The following is a 12,828-nucleotide window of genomic DNA, read 5'->3' as shown; positions in this document are numbered from 1 at the left end:
GAGAGATGGTCCCTATATTAGTGGAATCCCAACATACACATAACTTTCACAAGCATACAAATGGACTCAGAGATATTCCAACATTTACATAGTAACCACACTGGAAAAACTTCATGAAACCATGTAGAAATACCACCATGGGCTCTTGGTTGGCAGAATTGTGGAAGAATTCCACTCAGAACTCCTAGATGATCTCTGGAAACATGTATCTAGAACCTGATTTCTGATGCCCTGAACAAGATAGTAGTAGAGGGGACCAGGGGGAGAACCAGAAAATTTCTAAAAAGTAGGAAAGATGAATTCTTTTCTTGTTGTGTTGGGTAGTCAACTGGGAACTTTCTAGTAGATAGATAAGTATCAATTCAGGAAAATCCACATATCCTACTTAGAAAAGTTGTCCAGGTGGTCTAGGTAGTAGTAGTCTGCTTAGAAAGGAAATTGGAGCTCAAGGACATTCAATTCTGGTTTGATTCTAGTTCTAGTCAAGAGAAGTATATATTTTAAAATGTATTACCCCTATTTCAGCACAAAAGAGTCTCTAGGTCTAGGAGATTATTATATATGTCTAAGGTGTTCCTCTATGTGAGGCTTAGCTATTTGTGCTAGAACTATTATGATAAAGGTTCCTCCCCAAGCATTTTAAGCTAATATAGCAGAAGAAAAGCAAAGTTCTGCTCCAGGTGTCACAGGTGCAGAGCTTTGGCCCAGGTGTTGTACATGGGATTCAGGGAGCACAAGGTTCAAGTATCCCAGGTCTAGGAAAGTTTCTGGGCACTCATTGGTTAACTAGCTTGGGAAGCATTGAGTAGGAAAAACGTCTTGGAAGATGGTATGTTATTACCCTTCCTTCCTTTCACCCTTGAAGGTGGACAGAATGGTGCAAGACTACTTATGTGGGGTGGTAAAGGGCAAGGAAGACTGCCCTAGCTTTAATTCTACTGGTTAGGCTCACCAACCTTGTAAAATGGTGCCTTACCATTTTTCTTTTTTTCACAGAGGTCTTGAACAACAAAATAATGAGATGTGAGCGGGAGGACTTAGCACATCTAGCCCCCACCCCACATTTCTCAATCATACATATTTTGCAAGACAGCTACTGTGGCCACTAGTTCTAATAGGCTGTTTACACATCACAAAGCAAGTGTCTCAGTAAGAGGTTATTTCTGCTGTTTCTGTGCTTCAGAGGCCGATATTCCCCCTTCCTTGAGCATCTCTACATCTGTATAGCTGCTGAATTTTACTGTCCCCTCTTCAGCTGATTTCCTAGCATGTGATCTCCTAGTTGCTAAATTCCAGTGCTTCTTTGCTCAACCTTCCCAGGCATTCCAAGCACCCGAGAAAAAGCTCTGGAAAGCAAATTTAGCTGGTCTTGAGTTCTAACTTGTCACATAGGCAAGTCATACTCACGCTTGAGTCTCTGTTTTCTGCTTATGTCAGAAGGAAGAAATGATGTTTGGTTTGTTTTACACACAGTGTTGGGAACAGTCAAGGACAGGGATGCCAAAGTGCACCGGGAACTGTCCAGTGCTGAACAAATTAGAGAAGTTTATGCTGAGAAGAAAATTGGAGGTGACAATGAAGATGGTGACAAAGATGAACTTGTGCTTTGCCCATATAATTTCTTGATGTTGGAGTGACAGACTAAACAGAATTTCCCTGAATGGAATTTCCTATCACCTTCCTTCTGGGCTTGATCCAGATGGCCTGGGGTAAGTTACTCAACTCTGTCTAATGAATTTATCTGTAAAATAAGAATAATAAAGTTCCCCCCAACTCCAGGCAGTGTTGCTGTGGATTTTGAGATACATGAGTCAATACATATAAAAGTTCTAGGAGGAGGGCCTGACCCTCATCTGGCTCTTCCTTGGCAGAACTGGAATTTGAAGAGAATTGGTGTTTTCCAGCTTGGATAAGGTCATAGAAAGAGCAGAGACTCATTTTGCTCATAAAGTAGCACTTAACGTTGACTTATCTGAGCCTTGCTTTTCTCAACTGTAGCACAAGAATGACAATATTTACCCCCAACATCTTGTGGTGTGCTTTAAAAGGAACCATTCAAGTGCCTGTCACTGGCCAAAGCTCGACTCTCAGCAGCTCTCTGATCCTTTTGCTTCCATGGTGGGCTGGTGAGAAGAGAAAGTGCTTTTACAGTCACAGTGGGTTGCTTTTGCTTCCTGCAGTCCTGGAAAAAGATCATGTGACAGGTATGAAGCCCACAATGTACTTTTATGGTGAGATCCCATGGTGGGAGCACCACAGCATGAACAGTCATGGGTTAAGGAGTTCTCGGGTGCCAAGACTCTTGCTGCCTCTTTTGCTAAGTATGGTTCACTCTGCTGCAGCCAACATTTGAGTACGGCATGCATCAGAGATAGGGAATTGAAGGTGTCTTGCTTTTGCTTGCTACCTTGGACTTCACCAACAGGGACCCATGCAAGGTAGAACATGGGGAACCCATGGGGTGGTCTCTCAACTGGTAGTTGCTGGTAGGAAGACACCAATGTGAATTGAAATGATGGTGTTCTCATTTTCAGGAGAAAGTGGTCAGCACTGTCAAGGGCTGCCAGATTGGGTATCACAGGGCAACATTTTGTCCCTGGTTCACTTTCCTCTCCACTGTTCTCCATGCACCATGCTTATTAGCTTCTGTCATTGGCATCCTTTAGTCTACTTGACAAGGAAGATATATTTTGAGGAACCAGTTCACAAATGCCTTCCACTTCAAGCCGCTTGGGCTTTTCTAAGCAAGGTTGATGACACTACTTCTGGGCACCCATAATGAGGTGCTCTGGGGAACAGCATGCCTTGAAAAAGAGTCATTTTCAAATTGCTCTCCTCTATTCAAGGGAAGTGCCCGGATGAAGGGATGAGGCGGGACTCATCAAACACTCCTGATTCCTAGCACAGTGCCTGGATCACACAAGTGTTCATTTTCTGACCTTGTCTGAACCCTGACAAAGAGGACAAGATCCCAAGAGCCAGAGTGGGCATCCAGAAAGGAGATCCAGTGGTCTGGAGTGGGGTGGATGTTGGCATGGGGAACCACCGGGCACTCCCTCAGATCTCCTCCTCCTCGCTGGCCTTGCTCCAGCGATGGCAGCAGTTGGCTGTGATGCCCAAGAGGAAGTTGGTGGCTACGGAAGCGATGGAGACCACAAAACCCACAAAGGCGATGAAAAGGTAATCATCAAGGGTCAGGGTCAGATGACAGGCCTTGAAACTCTCCTCAGTGAGGGAGAAAAGGGGGGCTCCCTCGACTTCAGGGGGGCCCCGGCACTCAGCCAGCTGAGAATCTGCAACACACAATCCAGAGAGGATGAGAGAGAATGGAATGGAGGCTTCCTCCCACCTTTCATGGGAGTGGTATCTGTCAAGTTCCCCACCTGTTTTATTTTCCTTTTTCATGCCCAAAGTATCCCATATTTCTAATCTATCTTTTTCTTTTGGTTTGTTTGTGGACAAATGACTATCATTGAGCAGAACTTATTCCTGGCTCTACATTTAGGAATCATTCCTGGTGGACTCAGGAAATCATTAATGGTACTGGGGTTTGAACTTGGGTTAGCAGCATTCAAGGCAAGTGTCCTGATAAGAACCTCTCAATTGTTATCTGGACTTCTGCCCTTAAACCATATGGACACAGTTGACTAGGACATTTTTTTCCTAACCTGAAGTCCAGAAGTCAATTTTGGCTGGATACCCTCTTACTGCTTCCTGTGTGCCCATAAAGTGAATCATAATCATGGGCCCCAGGACTCTTGCCACCTTCTTAAAGGGACTCCTGACTTTTCTCTTCCCTTTGTCTAAATATGCTGCTCATCTTCTGTGGCTCATGATGTCCCTTTCCTGGGAGACAATCCTCTCTTCCCTAGTATTCAACAGACTTTGCCCTGAATTGTTCAGGCTCTCCTTTTTCTGGATCACACCCAGCAGTGCTCAGGGGTTATTCCTAGCTCTACACTCAGAAATCGCTCCTGGCAGGCACAGGGGACCATATGGGATCCCAGGATTTGAACCACCTTCCTTCTGCATGCAAGGCAAATGCCTTACCTCCATGATATCTCTCCAGTCCCCAGGGTCACCCTTTTATTGGATTTTGCTCAATCATCACCTACCAGGGAGGCTTTTCTTTATGTTTCTATTTAACAGAGCACTCCAGAATCAGAGAGATGCCTCAAGAAGGCTTGGGTTCTATACCTATACTGAATATTTTCTTAAGCACATGTTCAGGAGTAGCCTCTGACACTGCTGGTGATGTGGTCCTCCCAGTAGTACCCCTAGCCCACCAGTGTCTATATTATCCCATTTCATCCTTTGTCCTTTATTTTCCATCATTGTCTGTGCCACTGTCTCTCAGGGTGAGCACTGTTTGCTTCTTCCCTTTGGGTCCAAATTTTTTTCCATTGTCTTCTCATCATTAGGACAATTACTCCATGAAAGTACTTGGTGAATCTTTGTGAAATGAACATACAAAGGAATGAGTTTCAAGCTCCCAAGGGAATTTCCACCCCTTAATTCCCTGTGATTTTTCTATATGCACACAATCTGGGCTATGAAGTTACTGGCTTGGGTTCAAATCCCTTCTTTACCTCTTTCTTACTACTTGTGGGGTTGTGGGTAAGTTATTTTAACATTGCCAAGTTTGGTTTTCTTTATAACAAAGGCAATGCATTTATGTCTCATAGATTTGTGGTTATATATATATATGTATATGTAACATATTCTTTTTTTGATTGTTTCATTTTGGGTTACACACAGTTATGCTGAGGGTTATTTCTGGCTTTATACTCAGAAATCACTTCTGGTGGGGTTCAGGGAACAATATGGAATGCCAGGTATCAGACATGGGTTGGCACATACAAGATAAGTGTTCTGCCTACTATACTTTCTCTAGGGCTTCTATATGACATATTGTTAATTAAAATTCTTATTTTTGTTTACTCCTGGCTCTGTGTATAGGAATCACTCATAGCTTTATGACAGGACTTAGAGGACCTTATGTTATGGCAGAATAATACTCAGGTAAGTAATAGGTAAGGCAAGTTTAGTGCCACTGTGCTATCTTTCTGGTCCCTAGAGAGCATGCGCCTGTGTGTGTGAGCTACTGTTTTTATCCTATGTGGTTCCTTCCAGACAGCCCCTCAAATAAACACTATAGGAAGGTTTTCTACTTCAATAGAATTCATATTTTTGTCATCTTGATGTCATTTTTTCCAGGCTTACCTATAGAAATGCATGCCAAACCTACATAAATGCATGCATGGCTCTTATTGTATATTGGAAGTTAGGAATGGCACACAGGTATCAGGAAAGTACTACAGTACTAGGACACCAGATCAACCTTTGTTTAGTGGAGAAATAGTAATAATCAAACACTTCAGGCAAATTTTTTAATTTCAAGTTTTGATTTTAAGGCTCTCACCTTCTCCCTTTATAAGGAGAAAATCTAACTTAAATGATGGGAGAGTCAATGTGAAAATTTTGCTAAATGAGGTAACTGTTATTTATTCATTATATAGTTTTGGAACACAAAGAATTAAAAGATGGATTTGTGCTGAACTTTTTTGTTTTTTTGTTTTTTTTTTTTTGGTTTTTGGGCCACACCCGGTGACGCTCAGGGGTTACTCCTGGCTATGCGCTCAGAAGTCGCTCCTGGCTTGGGGGACCATATGGGACGCCGGGGGATCGAACCGCGGTCCGTCTCCTAGGCTAGCGCAGGTAAGGCAGGCACCTTACCTCGAGCGCCACCGCCTGGCCCCTGTGCTGAACTTTTTGAGAAATGAAAGAGGGTCCCTTTTGGGCAAGGGGAGCTTGAAGGGGAAGGCCAGGTTTGAAAGGTGAAGGCTATTTGTCCTCTACCCTGTTTCTGCAAGAAAATTTTAGAGGCTGTTTGCTTAGACCCTGCTCAGGATAATCTCCTGTCTGGAGCTGACCACCAAGGAACTATCCTCTCAGGACCCAGAAGATGTTGAACTTCAAAGTCTACTTACTTGGTGTGAGATTAAAAGGAAACTAGGGGCTGCAGAGGAGCATTGAATAAGCTCTGAGGTCTATTGGTAAGAGTATGGGTTGGGGCCTGAGGGTTGACTAAGAGCTCTGCTAAGCTAATGTCTGATCTTACCATTGAGCTATTTTCCAATAATACCTATAGATCTCTATTGGGATTTGACCTGTGACTATGGCTACTAAGTGAGAAACCCTTGAGGATAAAGGCAGAAAATGGGAAAAAGGCATTAAAAATAGAAGGCCAATATTCTCTGTATTTCTTCTTATGTTGACTAGTAAGGGAGAGATCCCATAGAGAGTAGCTTAGTGCCTGGGTCTTCTTCTATGGAGGAAGAGGGATTCCTAGTTAGAATCTGTGGGTTCCTAGTAAAGCCTCTCTTACTTACTCCTTATGGGCCTGTGGAAGTCTCCCCCTCTTCTAGAGCTTATGTTTCTCATTGGGACTACACAAGTCTACATACATCTATAGAAGCTGGGACTTTTTCCAATTCCTTGGGACTTTGTGCTTCTGAAGAACAGTTGGGTCTTCAAAAATCACAGAAAAAACTAACCCCTTGGTATGGTGGAAGCTAATAGTTCTGAATGTCCATTTGGGGCCTTGTTCTCAAGAATGATGGTGGTAGGAACTGCCTGGAAAGGTTGAAAATGTGGTACTCATGGCAGGCAGTCTTCCCCTCCTGCCCCCAACCATCGCCCCATCTCAGTCCCTAGTTATTTTGGTCCCAGAGAACTTCCTCCTACAGCTCTGTGGAAGCACTAGAATCGTGACCCACAGCCCCCCCAAGCTATTTTGGTTCTGGGCTCCCCACTCAGTCCTCCTTTCCCTCCTACCTCATTCAGCCTTGCTTGTTCTGTATGTACCCTGAGCTCAGCCCCTGGGAAAGCCCCGGGTGAGTGTTCCCAGCTATTCTGGTCTTTCTGCATCTGGGGACTTGTGCCAAGGCTTAGTGTTGTGTTGCTGGCTCGGGTTGATGGTGAGTCGATGACTGGGGTACAGTCAAACAGGACTTGCTCTGATCCCAGCTTGGGCACCAATGGGTGGGCTCAGGGCTCATCCAACTCTATCATTCAGGCCCCTTCAGTCTTTAGTTCACCTCCAGTTGAATTGGATTCTTTAATGGCCTTCAGATTTCTATTTTTCTTTGCTCCCTTCCTCAAGTCTTAATTTTGCAGGACTATGTAGAGACTCTTGGCTGAGGCCTGAATCCCTGCTTTGCCCTCTTTAGTTTACCTAGAACCTGAATCAAGGGCCAGAAAGCAGCCAAACAACTAGGGTTTGGTTTCTGACGTCAGCCCAGAGCAGTGGTTTCTCAGAGCTCTTGTGAAGATCTAAACAAAACATATGCCACATGCTCAGACTAGGGCATGCTGGAGAGTAAGTATTAAAATAACTCATGTTAGCCCTTCTCTATTGTTGAGAGCATTCTCAGCACAGAGCACATCAAACATGCAATATTGGTGGAGAAAAGGGCAGGCTTGAGAGATTCCCCCCAAGTTGAATTTTCTCCACCGACTTTGCCACTTTCCAAGCGAGAGCCTCCGGGAAACTATTTTCAGTGTTCCAAAGCTTAGCTATTTTGCCTGGTCAAACAGGATAATAAAAGCAGGAGTCCAACAAGGCTGCACCAGCCAAGATGTGAGGTCACGGTGGGAGTTCAGTAAACATGACTAGCAGTTCTTGCTTATTTACTATCTGCCTCACTGGGAGAGCTCAGAACATGGACTGAGGCTCTGTGACCCAAATGAATGGATCTGTGACATGAATGCATGGGCCCTGGATCCCACCCAAACTCAAGAGTCCACCCTGAAGTGTTCCTATGTGCTCTCATTTCTCTAACCCTCCCTCTTTATTTATTTTTTCCTTTTGGTTTATGGGCCACACCCTTAGGTGTTCCTGACTCTGCTGCTCAGAAATCACTCCTGGCAGGCTTGGGGCTTCTATGGAATGCCGGGGATCCAACCCTGGTTGGTCGCCATGCAAAGCAAATGCCCTCCCTGCTATGCTATGACTGAACCATCCTGAACAACTCTCCCTCTTATGGACAACCTCACTTTCAGGAATGCTAAGTCCCCAGCCCCCCAATTGAATTCTGGGCCCTCCCTTACCCGCTGTACAGCGTTGGATCCTGTTGCGAAGCCACTTGAGCAGAGGCTCCATGGTGCAGCCGCACACCCAGGGGTTGCCGCCTATCTGTAGGGTCACCAGCCCGGGCAGGTCCTCAAGGGCCTCGAGGCTGAGGAATGCCAACCCCCCGTAGCTGAGGTCCAGATCTCGGAGCTGCACCAGGCCTTGGAAGGCCTGTGGGTGCACACCCCGCAGCCAGGGATTGTGGCTCAGGTCGATATGCACTAATGCATGCGCCTCCTGGAACATGTCAGCGGGTACATGGCTGAGGTTGTTGTAGCTCAGATCCAGATGTGCCAGGCGCTTGGCATGAAGGAAGAGGCCCGGGGGCAGCTCGGTGAGGGAGTTGTTGCGCAGATCCAGTACCCGCAGCTCCATGTAGCAGGTCAGGTAACCAGGGGGCACGGCGGAGATGCGATTGTGTGCCAGGCTGAGGTTGCGGGTATCCCTCGGCAGGTCTGGGGGTACTGAGAAGAGCCGTTGGCTACTGCAGTCCACCACCTGATTCTGGCATGTGCAGAGGACTGGACAGCTCGTGCCCGCTTCTGAGGGCATCATTCCCGCAGCCAGGAGGAGAGACACCAACAGCACAGCGGGGTGTGGTGGTCCAGGCCAGGGCAACTGGGACCAGGTGTCACCCATGTTGGGTGTTTGGCAGCAGTGTGGCTGTAGGCAGCCCAGCGGGGCTAGATTTCTGTCCATGGAATCTGGAGTCAGTGGGTGGGTTCCTAGGCTACATCAGGGCCCAAGCCCTGGAGGGGTGGGCCTTTTGAACACGTGGTATCATGGCTCACCCCAAGAGACCTCTAAGCACAGCAGGGCTCTCTCTGATGGAGAACCAGGGGGCAGGAAGCCAGCGGCCACAGTGGAGTTTGCACAGATGATCAAAACATAAGAAAGGAAGGGGGCAGAGTGGGGGCTGTCAGCGGGCTGGGGAAAGACCCCCTTAGCCCTTTGGTGTCCCTGTGGCCCATGACAGAAGGGTGATTCCTCTGAGTGAGTAGCGATGGGAGGGAGGGAGAGAAGGATCTAGATGAAAAGTGCTTCCATGCCAAGGCTCTCTGAGAGTCTTAAGTTGGGTCCCAGGCTGGGGTCGCCTTTGGGTCTCACACAGGCACTTGGTCACAGGCTCTTTTGGATAATCTGATGCTCTGGAGTCCAAGGGGTCCCTGGGGTGAATGTATTGAGAAGAGATTCCAAGCTGCAGTGGGTCTCCATGGGCATTCTTAGCCTCGGTAGCAACCAAACTCCTCTTGGTGGCACCTCTTTCACCGGGGATGACATGTTCTCAGAGGGCGCCCACTATCAGGGTGGAGGAGGCTGGACAGAGCCATGAGTCCCAGAGGTGGGGTTGGGGGTCCGTGGGGAGAACTTGGGCCACTTGTCAGCGTGTCTTTAGCCAACAGTGTTCAGCAGGAGGAGGTTGAATTCCCTCTGTCAACAAAGCAAGCACTGAAGCTGAGTCCGGGCCCTCTCTTTCTGGGGCCCCCTTAGGACCTCACCACTTTCTCTCTCCTTTTCCCCACCAGCTGCCAAGTTCTTCCCCACTGTTTCTCAGGTGTGGGTGATGCTGGGCTGAGCCCCTGTGGTCCTCACCTCTCTGACAGCCCCCCCCCCCCATCTGGCAGCCAGCCTTCTTCCAGGTTTCTACTGGGGCTAGATGCATTTTCTCCTCCAAACCCCACCCCAATGATGCCAAATACTCCACCCCTGAAGAACTCTCGAAGAAATAATGCGCGTAGAAGCTGGCTGTTTGGACAGCCTTGCCTATATACACTTGCACCCCACCTCTCTCCCCTACACATACTCACTGTTCTTTGGAACTCCTCCATATTTTGCCCCATCCTCGGCTCACATCTCCCTAGTTTTCTCCCCAGCCTCCTGAAGATGCGCCCTGCAGAGCCCCTTCCCAATGCATCCCCAACATCCATCTCCCTCTCCCAGTATGTACTCTCAATCTCCAAAAAACACCTCACACCCACACTATAGGCAGGGATGGTGGCACCCCTCAGCTCCCAGGCGCCCTCTGAGTACCCTCTCTTCCTTCCCCCTTTCTACCTGCTGTCTCACTTGCCCTCCCCTCTACCCGTGGTCTGGTGACACTTCCTTCAGCCTCAATGCTACCCCCTGGGACAACAGTCAGCCAGCCCTACTCCAGACTCCTGCTTCAGAGCCAGGGTCTCCCTAGCACCCCTCACCCCCAGTCTACTCACTCTGTTCCAAGGACACAGCCATCAGTCAGCGGCACACTGGGGTCCCCGCCTTGTCCTGGAATCCCTGCTGGCTGCTTCTCTTCAGGAGAACAGCTCCTTTCTCCCGCTGGTCCCTTCCCCCGGTTTCTCCTCCTCCATGGCTCCTGGATCCCGGGGCAGCATCCTCGGTGGTGGTGGTGGTGGTGGTTTCCCTGTGCTCTGGTCCCCGTGCTGCGCCCCTTCTTTTGCACTCCCGAGTGGAAATTAAGAAAAAGGATGCTCAGGAGAAAGTTCACAAGAATCCAAAGGCTTCCTCCAGAAACTCAGCCTGGGTTGAGGCGGCTGAGGTTGGTGGCTTCCGCCGGGTCTCCCCCTCCCTCCCCCTGCCCTCCCTCTTTCCCCTTGCTCTCCCCGTTTCGCTCCCTTTTTTTTTTCCTAGAGGGCCAGGTAGTGACGTTGCACTGTCTCTTAGCAACTGCCTCCACAGCTCTGAGCAACAGGAGCGCTGGCTGTGGACCCCTGCTCAGAACAGAGGGATGAGAAGGACCATCAGCTGGCAGAATCTGCAGCCCCTGGCAGGACTTTAGTGGCTCCTGGAGTGAAAAGAGAGGGACAGGGGGTGAGGGGGACAGGACAGGTTGAGAGCAGGGAAGAGAAGCAGGCTGGGAGAAGAAGGCAAGGCAAGGTCCAGAGAAGAGTTGGAATCTGGGTGAAGATAGGGATTAGCATGGGACCTGGAGGAAAGGAAGCTGAAGGACAACAGGCCTAGACAGAGAAAATTAAGGTTTGGAGTGAGGAGAGGAACTCTGGAGCAGGCAGTAATGGAGACATAAAGAAAGATGAGAGGAGGAGGAAAGTGTTATGACAGGTTCTGTGGATTCAGTTCATAGAAAACACGGATGGAGCTGTGGCTTTTTCTGTGGCCCCGAGGCAGGGGGGTTATCACATATTTTGTGGCTGGATTAACTCAGGACTGGCCAGGTACAAGACCTTCTCTGGGTTTCTAATCGCTTATAGGCCATGATTCTATTCTGAGAACTTTTTGATGCCAAAGGGTTAACTGTCAGGTGCAGAAGCGCTCCCTGGAGTTGAGGAGACGATAGGAGCTGCCTCTAGGGGAGAGGAAGCTACTAGAAAGACCTACTGAGACTGTCCATTTTCTCAAGCCCTGGGCTTCCCTCTTTCTCTTCCAGCCTGGAACTTTTTTCAGATGAGAGCACAAGCTTCAGAACACCTTTTTTCTTGATGAACTGTTGAACATGCCTCCAGCTACTCTGCATTGAGAAATAAAGTAAATACATGTTTAGAATGTCAAGGAACAAAAATGTATTAATTTATTTGATAGTTGATTAAAATTATTTATTTCATAGTTGAGTTTTAGGCATACAATATTTTAACACCAATCCCACCACCAATGTCAACTTCTGGCACAAGTTCTCCCATACTCTGCCCCCTTTTTCCTTCCCTCTTTCCCCATTTCTGCCTGGCACCTTGGCAGTAACATTACAAAGTTTGGGGGTTACAATTTAGATCTCACATTTTCAGTGTTGTTGAGTCTGTGCTTTGGATGTTAGGTATAAAACTCTCCCACTGCACCAATATAATCAAAGACCAGACAGGCCCCTGTTCCCCACAACTTTGATTTCTCATTTTCTTCCTTCCTGCCTTGATTTCTTTTCTCTCTTATCCCTAGGTTCTGGCATCAAGGGTGATCTAGGCATCCTCCCTTTACTAATTACATTTACTCATCTAATTACCCCATATACTAGGGTTAAATGAGATAATACAGTGTGTCTTTCTTCTTTTGGCTTACTTCACTCAACACAATATTTCCTAGTTCCAACCAGGTTCAGAAAATTATATGATTGAATAATTTTTTGCATCTGTATAGTATTCTTCATAATCCATTTATTTGCTCTGGACACCTCGGTTGATTCCATATCCTAGCTATTGCACTAAGTACAGCAATGGATAATGATATACATATGACTTTTCTGAAAGAATATTTTTTAAGTCTTAAGGGTAGATACACAAACATAGATTTGCTGGGTCACATGGCAGCTCAATTCCAAGTTTACTGAGAATTCTCTATACTGTTTCCTAGATGGCTTGAACCAGATTACATTCCCACTAGCAGATAGTTTCCTTTCTTACCACACCCCTGCCAACTTAGGATGTTCCTACTATTTTTGATATGTGCCATTTTCACTTGCATGATATTATATCTTATTGTTGTTTAGATTTGGATTTATCTGATGCTGAGCATTTTTTCATGTGCCTAGTGGTGATTTGCTTGTATTCCTCTGAGAAGTGTCTGTTCATTTCCTTTACTCAATTTTTGACAAGATTTTTGAATTTTAAGAAAAAAGTCATAAAACCACCCCTCATGCCATATTTCCAACCCTGCGTGAATGGGTCTGATGCAGGGTAGTCGTGAAAAATTAATAAAGCAAGCCAATGGGGAGAGAATTACAGAGTCAGTGGCTTCTCGCCTGGTGATCTCTC

The 12,828-nt window shown here is 47.0% G+C and overlaps 1 protein-coding gene and 1 long non-coding RNA gene across 2 annotated transcripts; both read right to left on the bottom strand.

Annotated features, from left to right (window-relative positions):
- Positions 1-1,465: 1,465 nt before the first annotated feature.
- LRRC55 (leucine rich repeat containing 55) lies at positions 1,466-9,388 on the bottom strand. Its single transcript, XM_049779757.1, has 2 exons — positions 8,113-9,388; positions 1,466-3,293 (listed from the first exon to the last, which is right to left on the bottom strand). Exons 1-2 carry the CDS (start codon positions 8,831-8,833, stop codon positions 3,058-3,060), a joined length of 957 nt encoding a protein of 318 aa, XP_049635714.1. The 5' UTR covers positions 8,834-9,388; the 3' UTR covers positions 1,466-3,057.
- An 87-nt stretch (positions 9,389-9,475) lies between these two features.
- On the bottom strand, positions 9,476-10,502 carry LOC126017944 (uncharacterized). The gene is made up of 2 exons (XR_007498901.1): positions 10,345-10,502; positions 9,476-9,565 (listed from the first exon to the last, which is right to left on the bottom strand). It is a non-coding gene; the product is annotated as an uncharacterized LOC126017944 (long non-coding RNA).
- Positions 10,503-12,828: the final 2,326 nt, after the last annotated feature.

This window comes from Suncus etruscus, chromosome 9, assembly GCF_024139225.1.
Source record: "Suncus etruscus isolate mSunEtr1 chromosome 9, mSunEtr1.pri.cur, whole genome shotgun sequence".
NCBI classification, from domain to species: domain Eukaryota; kingdom Metazoa; phylum Chordata; class Mammalia; order Eulipotyphla; family Soricidae; genus Suncus; species Suncus etruscus.
This window is presented reverse-complemented; position numbering and strand designations above follow the sequence as displayed.

What these genes read in the sequence shown, in the direction of transcription:
- LRRC55 (XM_049779757.1), bottom strand. Translation starts at nt 8,833, where the DNA reads ATGGACAGAAATCTAGCCCCGCTGGGCTGCCTACAGCCACACTGCTGC. An exon ending in GATCCAACGCTGTACAGCGG is followed by an intron (nt 3,294 to 8,112) that starts GTAAGGGAGGGC and finishes TGTGTGTTGCAG; the next exon opens with ATTCTCAGCTGGCTGAGTGC.